The 16,975-nt window shown below is 51.2% G+C and overlaps 1 protein-coding gene across 1 annotated transcript in view; it reads left to right on the top strand.

The window, feature by feature from the left end:
• Window positions 1–16,975, top strand: part of TMEM266 (transmembrane protein 266) — a 92,413-nt gene that overhangs the window by 39,387 nt on the left and 36,051 nt on the right. The window contains exons 5-7 of the mRNA XM_065872155.1: window positions 132–188; window positions 1,609–1,747; window positions 3,615–3,730. Of these exons, the coding sequence (XP_065728227.1) occupies window positions 132–188; window positions 1,609–1,747; window positions 3,615–3,730 (312 nt within the window). The remainder of the gene's footprint in view (window positions 1–131; window positions 189–1,608; window positions 1,748–3,614; window positions 3,731–16,975) is intronic.

Raw genomic sequence — 16,975 nt, 5'->3', positions numbered from 1 at the left:
GGGATGGTGAAGACTTCTCCCATTATTGAACAGGAAGCAGAGCCCTTGATTCCGAGCTCTGGAATCCTCTCCGCCGGGAGGAGGGGGGAGGGAGAACAATAACCATAACCTCTTTTCTCACTTCCTCTCAGACTGTTCTTCGGATAGTGGTGCTCGGGATCTGGGATTACATTGAAAACAAAATAGAGGTAAAGACCAATGTCCATCTGTACCCCCCAAGCCAACCATCCTGGAAGCCAGGAAATGTCACTGTCCCATCCATCCCAGGGTGGGAGACATCAACAAAGGCCATCTCCTTCCAACACTGGACACAGGAGTCTGTTCAGCTGTGCCTTTGGGTGGGTGGGGAGGGGGGTGAACTGAGAAAGTTTCCAGCAAAGGAATGGTCTAAAAAATCTCCTTGACTTTCTGCAAAATTTAAAAAGTTATTCTTTTTTTTTTAACATCTTTATTGGAGTATAATTGCTTTACAATGGTGTGTTAGTTTCTGCTGTATAACAAAGTGAATCAGCTACACATATACATATATCCCCATATCCCCTCCTTCTTGTGTCTCCCTCCCACCCTCCCTATCCCACCCCTCTAGGTGGTCACGAACCACGGAGCTGATCTCCCTGTGCTATGCGGCTGCTTTCCACTAGCTATCGGTTTTACATTTGGTGGTGTCTATATGTCCATGCCATAAAAAGTTATTCTTGAATCATTTTGGAAAGCTTTTGAAATGTGTTTTAAAACAAATCCACTCTAAAATGGCCCCATGATCAGATAGCTGAGTGGGGGAACCATAAAAGTGTTTCTCAGCCTGGGTTTCTGCAGAGCAAACCGGTTGCTTTGTTTTGTATAAAAGCAGGTGGCGTGTGGTGGGTGGAGATGAGGTGTGGGGGAGGCTGGCTGACCCCCAGAGTTTGGTGCTCACAGGACAAGGCAAGGCTGTCAGTGTCTGCTGCCCACTCCTTCCTCACCACCCCATTCCCCACCACACACACTTTTTAGCCTCTTTGGGCCAAATGCTGGGAGCAGACATAGGGGCCTGGCCTGTGGAAGTCTCAGACCAGGCCAGGCTGGAACAGGCAGATGGAAGGTCAAGGCCCAGAGCTGAAGCGCAGGCTGGGTCCCCTTCTCTCCGAGCTTTGCCTGCACGCAGGGTTAGAGACCCAGCACCAGCACCAGATGCAGATGAGACGTGGGCTCTAGGCCATTGCTTCCCAGGGGGAAGGGGCCTGCCTTCAGCCTCCACTGCCAGTGAGGGATTCATTGAGGCCAGCGCAGGAAACCCGCGACACGGCATGCAAGCCCCATCCCGAGAAGGGACAAGATGCTGGAGACATGCTTGCAAAAGAAGCTTGGAACAGCCCAAGGCCGTCTGAACCAAGGCTGGCGATGGGCTGTGGTCACTTGGAGGAGAGAGAGTGCTCAGGGGCACGTCTGGGGTGGGAGGTCCCTAAAGACTAAGGAGGGTCACGAGAGGCAGCCAGGGATGGGGGTGAACTTCTGAGGGGGGTGCAGGGGAATCCCTGGCCAGCACCAGCTGCTTTGCCTGACCTGGTCTCTGGTCCCAGGACATTCAGGAAGTTGGCCCAGGGCACTGAAATCCACCTCCTCTCACAGGTGTTTGATGGGGCTGTGATCATCCTGTCCTTGGCCCCGATGGTGGCGTCCACTGTGGCTAATGGGCCCAGGAGCCCCTGGGATGCCATCAGCCTCATCATTGTGCTCCGGATCTGGCGGGTGAAGAGGGTCATTGACGGTGAGTGGCCCGGAAGGGGTGAGTTCGAGGCAGGAAAGATGGTCTCTGGGGTCTCTCATCCCCTTATCGGGGTACCCGCTCCCTGGTCCCCAGCCCCATGTCCCATCCTGTGAACACTGTGGGGTTTGACATCTTGCCAGGGAGCCCCTGATCCAGAGTCCTCATCAAACTGAGATGTGATCAGGTCCAGCTTTGTAAGGCCCACACAGGAAAGGCACTGGGAGATCATCTAGTCCATTCCTCTCATTTCACAGATGGGGAAACTGAAGCCAAGAGGGATGAGGGTCACACAGGAAACCAGCTCTGAGTCAGCAGTGAAGCCCAGGACCCCTGAAGCTGTGAACAGCTGTGAAGCTGTTCAGCTTCCCCCATCTGCACGGGCTCTGCTCTTGGCTCTGTCCCTGAGGGGCTGCCACTGGCCGGGAGCTCATGGGGCCCCGTAATCCAGAGTCCAGGCTCTCTCTCTGGGTCTCAATGTATGTCTTTTATAAGTAGGATCAACTGTGAGTAACAGAGACTCAGAATAGCAGTGACTAAGACAAAAACAGAAGCTTATTTCTCCCACATGAAAGCCTGGGCCAGTAAGGTAGGCAGTCCAGGGCCGATAAGGAGCTTCTGAAGTCATGATTCCAGGTTCCTCTTGTATTGTTGCTTTGCCGCACATAGCCTACTTTCCAAAGTCACCCTCATGGTTCAAGATGGCTGCTTCAGTGCCTGCCATCACATCCTCCTTTCAGCCAATAGGAAGAAGGAAGGGAGGAAGAAGATAAAGAAGCAAAAGGAAAGCCCCAGCTGCCTTTTCGTTTTACACATCTTTATTGAGATATAGTTCACACACCGTAAAACACACATTTCAAGTACACAATTGAATGCTTTTTAGTATATTCATAGAATTGTGCAAACATCACCAAAATCTAAGTTGGGAGCATTTTTATCACTTCAGAAAGAAACCCATACCCATTAATTAGCAGTCACTCCCCATTCCCCTCCAGCCTTAAGCAACCACTAATCTACTTTCTGTCTGAATAGATTTGCCTCTTCTGGACATTTCATATAAGCGGAATCATTTATGTGGTCTGTTGTGTTTGGCGTCTTTCACTTAACAGAATGTTTTCAAGGTTGATCCATGTTGTAGTATGCATCAGTACTTTGTTCCTTTTTCTTGTCAAATAGTATTCTATTGTATAGATATACCACATTTTATTTATCCATTTGTCAGTTGATGGACATTTAGTCTGTTTCCGCTTTGGGCTGCTGTGGACACTCATGTACAAGTTTTTGTATGGACATATGTTTTCATTTCTCTTAGATTCCTGGGTATGGAATTACTGGGCCATATGGTCACTCCTTGTTATTCAATATTCATTTTGAAGAGCTCCTGTTTTCCAGAGCAGCTGCCCCATTTTACATTCCCACCAGCAATGTGGGAGGGTTCTAATATTTCCACTTCCTCCTCAACTCCAGGTGCCTTTTAAGGAAGGCTTCTGGAAGCCGTTGCACAACACCTGCACCTGCATCCTGTCGTCCAGGATGTAGTCTCATGGCTTCTCACAGCTACAAAGGAGACTGGAAAACATAGTCCTCATACCAGGCAGCTGTGCACACAGCCAAAATTAAGGGTTCTTCTATCACTATGGAAAAGGAAAAAAAAAAAAAAAAACGGTATCTTAGTCGTGATGGGTTAGGGTTCTAGCCCTCTTATAGTTTCTGGGTGCTGTTGGGTACCTGACACCACCGCCCCCGCCCCAGTTCTTCCAGGAACCACACCTGGGCCTGAGCCTGCTGCTGGCTGGATGCTGGGACCAGCCCCTCCCCCACCAAGCCCTGCCGCTGCCAAGCTGTTCACGGGGCTGTCTCTGTTTTCCAGCCTACGTCCTGCCTGTGAAGGTGGAGATGGAGATGGTCATCCAGCAGTACGAGAAGGCCAAGGCCATCCAGGATGAGCAGCTGGAGAGACTGACGCAGATCTGTCAGGAGCAAGGGGTAACGCGTGGCCACTCTCAGTTCTGCCCAGTTCCGTCCAGGGCTGAGGACCCTAGTGCTTTCTAAAGTCCCCTAGGGTGCCAGAGCTGCAGGTGCCCTGCAGTCAGCGACCTCCTCCAGCCCCTTCACAGACACATGGGAACCTGAGGCCCAGAGTGGGGAGATGCGTCTCTAAGGTCACTCATGCCCAGCCCAGCCCAGCCAGGCCCGGACTCCGCCCTGGCTCTAAGGCCAGGCTTCTTTTCACCTCTCTGTGGTGACCAGTCAGCTCTCCAACCTGAACCGGCTGAGTCATCCCCTCAGTTATCAGGGTCTTCTGGGCACGGCGGTCTCTGAAGCAGGGGTCGGATTCTGTGTACTGAGGTTGCTGGGCACCGCTGTGGGCCAGTTGCCACCCAGGACCCCCAGACACACTAGAGAGGCTTCAGCAGCGCCCTCTGCCCTCTAGGAACCCTGGCAAAGACTCAGAGACAGGGACGGGCCCTCCAAGGCTGTGCTGGGCAGAGCCAGGGGGACGGGCAACTGAGGCTCGGAGAGGGTCTGTCTGGGAATCCAGAGGCTTCTCTCAATGTCCAGCCCCCCAGTCCTCTGCTCCCTCCCCCAGGACTACAACCAAGTCACACACTTCTTTGCCCTCAGTTCTTTCCTCCCTAAGATGAGGGGACCGCTCCCATGTGAGTGGGACAGACAGCCCCTTCTATAGGAGTTTAGGGGAGGGGACTGGGGTGCTCAGGAGGTCGGAGGACAGCAGGGCCCTGCAGCAAGGCTGCAAAGCGCTGTAGAAACATAGCCTCAAGTGCAGGGAATGTTCTGGTACCAGCCGTGCAGGGTGGGAATGCCACAGAGCGACTAGCTCGCAAGGTGGTGGGGGTGGTGGGAACGTGTGTGGAAGGATGGGCCCCAGCCCCGAAGCCCTCGCTGTCGGCCTCCAAGGGTCCTGGGCACTCACTGCCGCGGGCCGTGCTCGTTCGCACCCGGAGCTGCTTCTCCCTCTAAGCTGGATGCTCCCCTAGGGCAGGCTTCGTCCAACTCGTGTTTGTCCCCAGCCCAGCACCCCATTCGTGTGGGTCTCCTGGCTCCCCAGCCCCAGGCTCTCGTGGCTGGAGGAGGCGCTGGAGCGGGTGGGGAGTGTGTGGAATTACCCCACAGGAACATGCAGGTCGCGTCTGCCAAGTCATCCCCTTGGAAAGTCTGTCCGGGAACATTTATCTCTTTATCTACTTGGGGAACACCACGACCTTTCACTTCAGCACAAAACGCTTATGAGTGACAAGAGGGGCCATCAGGGGACACAGTCCCCAGGGGCACCTTGTCCATGGAGTCCCGGGAGTGGGGCCGTCTACACGGAGTGCTAGGCTAGGAAGAAGAATGATACTCCAGTCCCGAAGCAGCTGGCATCAGCTTCGTGCTTACCCGTGCATCTGGTCCACCAGGAGTGTGCACAGGACAGGCCCCTGCCCTCAGGAGGCTCTGGGTGACTCGGGGCATTTAGCAGGCCCATGATAGCAGCAGTCCCGTGTAATGCATGCTTCAGCAGGGACACGTCGGGGGCTCTGGGGGCGGTGGGGTGGACGGGTTTCCAGAGGCGCTGACATTGAGCCACGGACCCCTGGAGAAGGGCGCCAGGTAGAGGGGACAGGTGAGGCACGAGAGTGGGCATTGTGCTGGGGGAATCAAGGCTGTTCAGGGTGTGAGCAGAGGCGGGGAGTGGGGGGATTAGGAGGCAGGCTTGGGGAGGGCTGCAGGGCTGACCAGGGAGTTCGGGCTTCATCCAGCTGTGAGGGGAGAAGCCTGGAGTGTTAGAAGCAGGGCCGGGGGGATTTGCTCAGATTTGAGCTTTTGGTGCATCTTTCTGGAAGCCTTTGAAGGACGGATGGGAGAGGCAGGAGTGGAGACGGGAAGCCCGGTAGAGGCAGTAGAACCACCAAGGGGAACGCGGCCTGGGCTTGGGGCAGAGGGAGGTGGAGGGGTCAGGGAGAGGACAGCTCAAGTGTCATCTAGGACCCGGCCAGAGCGTGGTCAGGTAGCTCTCAGTCTGCTGTCTAATAGGAAAATGAATGCTCTGCTTCGTTGCATTTGGCCACGTGAAAGACACAGACACAGCGCCGCAGCAGCCCTCCATAAACGCATGGCCACGTTAACAGCCCACGTGCTGCGTGGCTGATGGCAGGCCACCCCTCCTGGTTTCCACTGTGACCCCGTCCTGAGCCCCCGGGGACCCCACATTCCTGCCGTCCCGGTTCACGTCACCCTCTATATGTGGCCTCCTTCCCAGGGATCTGGGCCAGAGGGAGACTCCCTTGGATTCTGCACAGGAAAGAGCCAATAAATAAAGACAGATTCCTTCTACGTAGTGACATCTGGAAAAGAGATAAACAGAAACAAACCATTTTAATTTAAAAAACACCTGAAGCCTGTCATCTTAGTTAAGACAGCAAAAAAGGGCCAGATGGGCTGGAATCCCAGCAGGCTGCCAGGGAGGCGGGAGGGGCTGGCCAGAGCCACACGCTGGGTCACTGGGTTCTGCAGAGAAACCACGAACGCTGCTCTCCCAGACCCGTGCCCGCTCCACAGGGTGGAGCAAATAGACACCTCATTTTCAGCTGGATTTTAAGACCAGGCTTGGGACTTGACTGAGCAAAAAATGCCCTTAAAGAAATGTGAATGCTGGCTCGTGGAATGTCAGGGATGCCTAGGCCCTTTGAGAGCATAGTGCCTGGAATGGTTAGGATGTTAGGGACAGACCTGAGTGCAAAGCCAGCTTGGCTACTTGTGGCTTTGGGCACCAAGGGGACCTCTGTGGACCTTGGTTTTCCTAATCTGAAAAATGGGGATAATAATACAATCCTTGAAGGATGGCTGTGTGATTGCTTAGCCTAAAGCCTGGCACGTGATAAATGGTGACTCTGTGGGAACTAACCACCCATTTCTCCACATACACCCATTTTACAGACAAGAAAATTGAGAAGTGGTGACTTGCCCAAGAGCACAGAGCTAAGAGAGGGCTTTTAGAGCCAGGAGTAGATCCAGGTGTCCTATCTGTGAAAGGTGTTCTTCCCCAGCCCACCTTGCTGAGGCTCATGTTCTATGGCATTTTTATACCCATGTCACTTCTCAGGGCTCGGTGAAAACATTGATTAGACTGTGCACCAGGGTGTCTTTAAACCACTGCCTGAGGACAACTCTTCTCTTGCAGGCACAAACCTGGCTGCCCTCAGCTGTCTCAGTAGCATTTCCAAAGAGTCTCTTGCTGCTGCCCTCACTCCCACCCCACCCCCAACCCCATTCCAGGTCATTCTGTTCATCTTTGTCACAAACTCTTGCGCTCTCTTTCTCTCCCAGCAGGACTTCTTAGGGCTTAATGAAGCAATTTCCAAACTGAATTTGTATATGCTACCTAAGAAATTGAAACTTACCCAAAATTCCAATGAAGTGTGTAGAATCTCAGTTTAAACAAAACACTCACTTTGCGTTCACCTTGCTCTCTCCCTGGCATGTATTTGTAAAACTGTTTGCCAACACTTCACTCATCTTAGCTCTTTTTAAAAATAAACTTTATTTTTTAGAACAGTTTTAGATTTATAGGAAAACTGTGATGATAGTACAGAGTTCCCATATACCCTGTACCCCTTTCCCCCATTATGAACATCTTACATTAGTATCATACATTTGTTACAGTTAATGAACCAATATTGATGTGTTATTATCAAGGCCCACACATTGTTCAGATTTCCTTAGTTTTTATCGAATGTCCTTGATCTGTTCCAGGATCCCATCCAGAACACCACATGACATGAGTCATCACCATCATGACATGGGCTCCTCTTGGCTATACAAGTTCCTCGGACTTGCCTTGTTTGTGATGGCCTTGACAGTCTCGAGGAGCTCTGGTCAGGTATTTTATAGGATGTCTCTCTGTTGGGATTTGACTGATGCTCTTCTCGTGATTAGATTGGAGTTCTGGGTTTTGGGGAGGGAGACAGAGGTCCCGTGCCATTCTCATCCCATCGTATCAAAGGTACATACTGTCGCTATGACATCACCGTGGATGTTGATGCTGACGTAGTGTTCGTCAGGTCTCTCCGCTGTAAAGCGACTCTTTTTAAATTCATCTTAGCTTTTTTAGAAAGCTTAAATTTCTTCTTACTGTGACCCTGTGGAGACTCTTGGGTGACATGCTTTGCCAGCTTCTTGCATGAATATCTCGCACATTTTATCTGCTGTGCCACATGGCATCTCATTCTTACCACAGGCCACGCCCAAGGTGCCCCAGAACTCCCTTGTGTTATAGATGAGGGGCCCCTGGATTTGGCAGTTGGAGGAATCTGAGGCCAGTTAGGAGATTAGGATGGAACAGGGGTCTCTTACAGCTCATTCTAATCCTTTCCTCCCCCCGGATCACACTGGCCTTCTGGTCTTCACAGGGAGACAGGATTCAGTGCTTCCCTCGTTCCCTCATCTCTCCTGACTACTGGCTTACCTCATCCTTAGCAGATTCCTACTGGAAAGAGGAGCCCAGAGGGGCCAGGGTTGGGGCGGGGGGAGGGAGGGGGACACTGTTGGTCAGTCTCACCTTTCCCAAGCCCTGGCTGACCTTCTGCAGCCTTCGTCCAGATGGCTCATTTCTGTGGTGGAAGCAGGTCGCCTCAGACCCCTGCATTCAACAGTCCTTCGACTGGAAGGCCCTTTCACTTTTATTTTGCTCTGTATCTGGATTTTGTTCTCTGCCCGTCCAGCCAGAATTTTCTTAGGCACTCATCTCTCTGGTACACAGATGGATTCCAGAGGTGGGGTGCTAGTTCCTGCCCTTCAGAGAGATGGTATGAACTTTTTGTCTCTTTCTTTGTACTGGCTGCTTCAGAAATCAAAGCTATTTTAGATGCAGTGGTTAAATCAATGCAGTGATATATTCTTCCAACTTGTCTTAAGAAACCACTTCTGAGGTTTTAGTACATCCCTGCCCAGGACCTTGCTCTGATTCCAAAACATATTCTGAAGTCCCCATTGTACTTGCTCTTTGCTTTATAAGCCTTGCAACAACTTTTGGTCCAAAATAATATGATCCAACTCAGTTCATGGTCGAAGTTTGTTTCTCTTCCCTGCTGGGCCCTGTGGGACCAGTTAAGTTCTTCTTCCTCAGCACCATCCACCCTGAGACCACTGGCAAAAGACCCAGGGAGATGGGGCTCAGTCTAGGGTGACTTGAGGCCCAGCAAGGAGGCCAGTGGAACTCTGTGAGCCCCTTAGGTCAGCCTTAGACCTGGGGCAGGCGGTGGTCTCTGAAAGAAGAGTCCTGTGCGGGGGCAGCTGGGAGGGTGGAGAGCATCCTCTTACCGTGGGAATCAGCAAGTGGGATTCTAACCTCAGCTCCACCAATAACCCTCTTAACCCCTGGACCTCAGGATCCTCATTGGAAAAATGGAGGAAACAAGGCTTATGTCACAAGGATGCTGTGAATATCAGATTAATTCAAGGAATATATAAAGTCTGGCCCACTGGAGTCTCTCAGTAAATGTTAAAAAAGAGAGAGAACAAAAATACTACTAAATCATTTATATAATGGTGACCATTTACAAATGTGCTGCCACGTGTTTTAGCTCATTTTGACTTTGATGGTCAAAGTTGGCAGGCTGGGTATTATTAATCCTTTTATAGATGGAAAGGCTGAGTGTGAGAGAGGCTGCTGCCTGCCCAGTGTCTCACTGTTTGTCATGGAAGGAAGGGCTGGGGTGGAACTCAGAGTTCAGTGTCCATTTTCCTCCACCAGAAATAGGGCATCCGTACAAGTCACTGTTAGAATGAGTAACACAAGCTGCTCCATTAAACAAATCCAGACATCTCAGTGGCCGAACACAAGAGGAGCGTGTTTGTCACCCACACCTCAGCCCAATGCAATTACTTTGGGGAGGGGGTTAAGGGACACTGTTCCACACAGTCACTCTGGCCTCCAGGCTCTTCCCGTGTCATGGCTCCTTCTTTTTTTTTTTTTTTTTTTTTTTTTATGCGTTACGCGGGCCTCTCACTGTTGTGGCCTCTCCCGTTGCGGAGGACAGGCTCCGGACGCGCAGGCTCAGCGGCCATGGCTCACGGGCCCAGCCGCTCCGCGGCATGTGGGATCCTCCCAGACCGGGGCACGAACCCGTGTCCCCTGCATCGGCAGGCGGACTCTCAACCACTGCGCCACCAGGGAAGCCCCATGGCTCCTTCTTATTCTAAGTGTTTGGAGTTTTCTCCCTTCAGCCAGGGGATGAAGAAAGGGAGGGTAGAGAATTGTGCACAGATGTTTACTGGCTGGGCCTGAAAGCGGTGACATTGTTTCTGCCCCCATTTCGTGGGAGGACTCAGTTACACGGTCACACCTGAGGCACCAGATGCTGACAAAAGTAGTCTGAGTGCCCAAGGAGAAAACAGTCACCTGCACAGTCACCTAATAGGCTTAACGATGTTTCTACCTCCATTCCCCGCTTCCCACTAGCAGGAGGTACCATCACAATGATTAATCCTTCCTGGATGATGCAAGTCTCCCTGGCCTGTTTCCTGAAGAAACAGGACGATAACCTGGACCCTAAGCGAGAGGCATTCCCGCTGGAGGCAGGTGGGGGGCGGTGTCCACTCCACTGTCCTTCGAGGGCCAGCAGCCCCTTCAGCAGGTCACGAGCAGCAGGAAAGGGGTTCTCTCCTGGCTCTGGGGGTGTCGCTAGAGGCTGACTCGTTCCAGAGAGTCCCCTCTTTTCTTGCAGAGGCCACAAGCCCCCAGCTCAGCACAGTAGTCTTTGTTACCCGGATTATTCAAGATCCACACTGTGGGAAGTGAATTTTTTTTTTTTTTAAACATGGGCAGTGATTTGTAAAACAGCCGATAGCTTTAATGACAAGCCTATTTAGCTGATAAAATTAGCCATCAGAGGAATAATTTATGTTATCCTTTTGCCATAATTTAAATTTATGGCCAACTACCAGTCATCTTCACAGTGGATGGAAAGGGGCCAAGGTCGAATTCAGCTTCACCCTGCTCCTAAATCATTAGTTTGCAACTGTCTCCTGAGTTTTATTGTTACCAACAATGGCGAAACTAATGGAAATAAACATTGGATGCCATCCCAATAGCAGATGGGTTTGAAGGCAGGGCAGTCTGTGCAGACAGCGCTAATAGGATGGAAGAAAATTATTGCTATTGCATTAGATACCATCGAGCTTCTGGCCAAAGTGTGCATCGATCAGGCCAAGGCCCTGTCAGTTGTACTTCACAAACCAGACCATTAAAGGCAGAGATGGGCTGGGTGTGCCTGCCCTGCCGCCCCCCACCCCCCACCCCACCGGGGTCTGGCCCCGCCTGGGCATGCATTAAAAGCCCAGCCCAACGGAAGGGGCCTGACTCACTCCAGTAATGCACGCTGAGGGCTTCCCTGTGGATCCCAGCAGATCTGGTCAGGTTATCTGATTAGAAATACTTAGCTAATAATGTGCATTAAGAAGGGCTGTGACTGCACTTTCCTTCTTCCCAAGTCATAGGATGGTCTTTTTTTCCCCACTGGACCAGTTTGCCAGTGGAAAATTTGCTTCATTTTATCCTCAAAGCCACCATGCACTTTCTGTCCCAGAGGCCCAGGCTCACGTGAACCTGGAGAGCCTCAGCGCTATGGGTGTTTCTCCTTATCTGTGTTTAGCAGTTTGACTACAGGGTTTCTAGGTGTGGGATTTTTGTATTTATCCTCCTTAGGGTTCGGATTTGTGGGTTGGTGTTTTCATTAGATTTGCAAAGTTTTTGGCCGTCATTTATTTATTGCTTCTGTCCCATCCTATCAGTCTCCTTCTGGAGCTCTAATTACGTATGTTAGACCTTCTGATCATCCCTCACTTTTTCCTTATACCCTATTTTGTTCCCCCATTCTCTCTCTTTTTTCTTCTTCTGGCTGTAACTTTTTTTTTTATAAATTTATTAATTTATTTTTACTTTTGGGTGTGTTGGGTTTTCGTTGCTGTGCATGGGCTTTCTCTAGTTGCAGTGAGCTGGGGCTACTCTTCGTTGCGTTGTGCGGGCTTCTTGTCGCAGTGGCTTCTCTTGTTGCAGAGCACGGGCTCTAGGCGCACGGGCTCTAGAGCGCAGGCTCAGTAGTTGTGGTGCACAGGCTTAGTTGCTCCTCAGCATGTGGGATATTCCCGGACCAGGGATCGATCCCGTGTCCTTGGCATCGGCAGGCAGATTCTTAACCACTGCACCACCAGGAAAATCCCTGGCTGTAACTTTTAGTATTTTTCTATAGACCTATCTTCAAGTTCAACATCCCTGTCTTCTACTGTGTCCAGTCTGCTGTTAAACCCATCCAACTGAGTGCTCAATTTCAAATATTGTCTATTAAGGTCCTAAAAGTTTCATTTGATTCTTTTTCTAGGTTCTGTTTCTCCACTGAAATGCTACAACTATTTTGTCCATCTTTTCCCACATTTTTCTCTAACTGCTTTATGATTTGATAATCGATCCCTTTTTCCTGCTTGTTTGCATGAATAGTAATTCTTATTGTACGCTACACATTGTTGATGCATTTTAGAGGTTCTGGGTTATGTTATCTTTCTCTAAAGAGTTGGCTGTCTGACAGTGAGGCATTTCCGTAGGAGCAGGGGATGGCCCTGAAGACGGCACCAAGAATTAACTGGCCCTTGCAGTTTGTTCCCTCCCAGTTAGAGTCCCAGAGCTTGTTATAGACCAGAATTCAGCTGCTCCGTTAGCCTTACTGAACACACAGTGAAACTGAGGCCCAAAGAGGAAAGGAGACTTACCAAAGTCAGAGTGAGGGAGGGGTGATGGGCCGAGAGTTGAGGCTCCTCCTCCAACCCTGGCTTTTTCCCCACGTGGGGGCCTTCCTGCTCTTTCCTGGCCCCCGTTACCATCAAGCTCCCCCATATTCTGTTTGAGCTGGGTCACTTCCATCTCTCCCTTAAGGCTTCAAGTTCCCTGACACAGGGTCTGGGGGGCTGGAAGCCAGAGGTATGGGTTCTGGGCCCAACTTTGCTCTGATGCACCATGTGGTCCTAGCCTTTACCCCACACTGTCCCCCAGCACAAAAGCCTCCTGCCCATCACGGGGCTTCAGTTCACCCATCTGACTAAAGAGGCCCTGCTCTCCTAGGACCCCTTGACAACCCTTCATCAACTGGAGAAGCACATGTGGCCATGTTCAGCATATGGGAATCAGGAACCAGGCTCTGAGGGTCCCAGCTAGAACATCCAGACAGTCCCCTGGGCTGTCACAGCCAGTGACCAGAGCTGAGAGCCATTTAACCCATCTGCAGTGTCTCCGTAAGGAGTCAGCCATTCCTTCTCAGGGTGAGGGATCAGAGCATTCAGCCACCGCATGTCCTCTGGGTGTGAAGCTTGTAAAAATATGTCCCCAAAGCAGGTTGCCTCCTCCCTCACCCGCATTCCAATCCATGCCCATGCTGACACTTCTACCTCCTAAATAGTCTCCATCTTCATCTCCACTGTCTCTACCCTAGTCCAAATTCTGGTCATCCCTGGCCTGCACTGCTGCAGCAGCCTCCCAGCTGGTCTTCCCATGTCCGCCCTGGCTTACCCCCATCCAGTTCATTCCCCGCTCAGCTGTCAGCACAGCCCTCTCAAGATGCTCAGCTGAATCCCCACTCCTCCACCTCCGCCCCTCCACCCTTCTGTTCAGAAGATTTCAGTGGTATATTGTTTCTCTTTAAATAAGGGCTGAAGTCCTTAAAATGTCTTACCATGGCTACAAGGCTCTGCCTGGTGTGACCCCTGCTGACCTCCCCCAACACCTCTTACCTCCCGGTCTCTGTCTCCCGGACACACCGTGCCTCTTCTGCCACAAATGTCACCCAGAGCTAGCCCTTAGAACTCTCCTGGGACATTTGTTCCCTGCAGTGCCACAGACAGTGCCTGTCGCTGGGGCCACCCAGGACTCACTATGAAGCTGGGAGAGGCAGTTTCATTCCGATACACATAACAGAATTTTAACGTTTCCCTCACCATGCTTTACCTGACTTCTTAGTGAATAAATGAATAAAGGAGTGAATGGGGGAACTACCATACACTCGGGTTCATATTTCTAGCCTAAAACTTATTTCAGTGTACATGCCTATGTCTGCACATGTGGGCTTGGGCAAGCCATGGCCTCTGGCGTCTGGCCTGAATTCCAGTGGGACACTCATGGGCAGCTCTGTATCAATTACAAGTTATCAATAATGCATCTGTTCAGAGTGGCCTAGGAGGCCATTAGCTAGGGCTGCCGGCCCTGATGAGCGGCCTTGGAGAAAGTGGGCTGGGTATGCCCATGGGAAGTTCAGATCAGCCTGGGCAGGAGGGGCTCCCAGCCCCAGCAGAGCTAAGGAGGGTTGCCTAATGGGCCCTACGTGACATCTGAGACCTTGCTGCGAGAAGGGTGGCTCGAGCCCTCTCCCCCTGCACAGAAGGCCACTCTGTAATAAGCTAGTCTCGCTTTCTCACTTTCTGAGACCAGTGGCCCCATTCGAGTACTGGGTTGTTGAGATCCAGGTCTGAGCCTAGTCTGAGACCAGAGTTAGGGCCCAGTGTGTGATCAGGATGTGGTCTTAGTATGTGACTTGGGTCAGGACTCAATGTGTGACCAAGCTTGGGGCTCAGTGTTGGGGCTCAGGCTTTACCTCAGCTTTGGGTTAAGGTTGGGGCCCAGTTTGTGGCTGGAGTTAGGGCTCAGCCTGAAACCGCAGAAAAAAGCTGGGCAAAGCTGACTAGTTTCACACATTGATTTATTGATTCATTCAGCAGTATTTACCGAGTGCCTTCCGTGTACCAAGCAACAAAACAGGCAAGATCCCTGTTCTTACAGAGATTATATTCTATATTCTATTCTTATATAGATTATATTCTATATCCCTGCTCTCACAGAGCGGTGAGGGTGGCAGTGGTGTGCTGGAGCTCCCACTGACTCGTGAGAGCCAGCTGTTCACATTTCTTCACAATTCTGCGTGACATCATGTTGGTAGTTTGCAATTGGCCACGGTGGGAGTATTTATACCAGAGATTAGCATGTACTATAAATCAGGCCTCTTTTTTTCTATACCAGCACACTACTGCAGCTGAACTGACCGACCACACGTGTTTATCTGATCTCCTTCCCCAAACTCCACCGAGATGATAGTAAAGAAAAAAATCATAAACACATAAGAATTCAGAAACTCTCTTTAAGTCCTGTCCATCAGGACAAAGAGGATACAGATTTCAGTGGATTTAGGGAAATGGGGAGCGATTTAGCAGAGTGGAGAATCTATACCTAAAGTGTCTAAAGAGGCGGATAGTGAGGGAAATGGGCTAATTCCCCCCTCAGTACCCTTTAGAGTTTGGGAGGAACGGGGTGAATGTGAAGCTGACCACAGGGGAGAGGGGTTGGCTAGAAGTCTGTACACATAATATTTGATCCCTCCACATCCCCTCCCAAGTTCTGCACACTCCCCCATCATACAAGAGGCAAGAGGTTCGTCCCCTGGAGAAATTGAACCAGAGGGCTCTGCAGGTGGGCACTGGGTGAGGCAGAGGCCTGGGGAGAGGTTCAGGGCTGAAAATGAGGATTGGGTGAAAGTCCTTTCATCTAAGGGCTGGACCCTCTGCTCCATTTTTCTGCCCTGCTCCCAGCACAGAGGCAGCCAGAGGTGTGTCCTCAGGCAGGAGGCTGATGAACTCTGGGAAAACCTGAGTGTTCCCAGAGACAAAATTTGTGAACACTGACATTGAGAAGTTTCCCCGATGCCTGGCCACCCTAGTGTTAGTGAATGCTTCAACTGTGTGTTTCACTTTTGTCAAAAGAGAAATAATAAAACACTAAAATAAACAAAAATATCAGAAGGTGCTAAGTGCACTGTAGAGAATTCAAACAGAGTGATGTGATGGAGTACCTGGGTGGCTGCCTTAGGTCAGGGGTCGGGGAAGGCCTCCAAGAGGGGGAGCCAGCCGTGTGATATGGGACCAGAGGTCCCTGGGAAAGGGACCTGAGACCAACACACACTTAGTGTGTTTAAGGAATGACGAGAAGGCCTGTGTCACAGCAGGAGGTAAAGGGAGAAAGAATGTGGTGAAGTGAACCAGGTAAGCAGAGCCAGAACATGCACCTGTTATGTAAGCCAAGGGTAAAAGTTTGGGTTTTCTCCCACCCGAGGTCTATGGACAAGGGGTGACATGATCTGATCTAGGTTTACGAGAATCCCTCTGACCCCTGTTGGCGAATGGACGGTAGAGGGCCGTAGGGCTGCAGTCATCCAGGTGAGAGCTGTCAGTGGAGGTGGAGGGAGGTGGGCAGGCTTGTGGTAGCACTTAGGGAGCTGGACTTGAGGGCAGATTGGATGGCAAGGATAAGGGAAAGTGCGGAAGCAAGGGAGGAGATTGCATTTTTGGGGATACAGCTAAAATGAGATGAAAACACCTAAGGAGCAGGTGTGGGGATAGAGCGAAGAGTCCTGTTTAGACTAGGTTGAGTTTGTGACACCTGTGCCCCAATTCTGTGTTGCTGTCAGGTAGGCAGTTGGAGGTTTGATCTGACGTTGCAGGGACGGGCCAGGCTGGAGATTGGGATCATGGGCAAGTAGGTAATCTCCTAGGTAGGGAGCCCAGGCCCGGGGACTCCCTGGGACTCCTCTACCCGCCTCCCTGCTTCAGGCCTTTGGGGGTTTGACTGGAAGTTGTGGGGTTATGCAAAAGCGATGCAATGTGTGTTTGGAACACTAGGTGGCAGTGAAAGATCTCCTTCCTCCTGAGCCCATGGCCAGGCCCTTCAGTGTCAGACCCAAACTTTGCCTTCACCCAGATGGCCCAGGGAGGCCCCAGAGTGCGAACAGCCGTCTCAGCCACAAACTCAAGGGGCATCTGGAAGCCTCTCTAGGCAACCTTCCCCAACAACAACAAAAAATGAAACCAAAATAAAAATGTGTGCAGCTTTTTACAAAGCCTTTATGAAGCCCTCAAGTCCTCAGAGAGCTCTGTGGGGTGATAACCCCTGTTTTACAGATAAGAACACATGGCAGTACGCCGCAGGGTGGGAACTAGAGTCCAGTCTAGTCTGGCCAGCCCTCGGAACACCTCCTAGAAGAGGGGATATGGGCGTTGCTGGAAGACAGATGGGTCAGGCGCAGTCCAGTAAGCCACAATGGGCTCCCACCGGCTAGTTACACTGACCCTGAATATTGCGGGGTTTCCCGTCTTCCACTAATCATCAGTGTGGGACACCAGAATAAGGCTCTTGGGTGGCAC

This window comes from Phocoena phocoena, chromosome 2 (assembly GCF_963924675.1).
Source record: "Phocoena phocoena chromosome 2, mPhoPho1.1, whole genome shotgun sequence".
Taxonomy (NCBI): Eukaryota; Metazoa; Chordata; class Mammalia; order Artiodactyla; family Phocoenidae; genus Phocoena; species Phocoena phocoena.
This window is presented reverse-complemented; position numbering and strand designations above follow the sequence as displayed.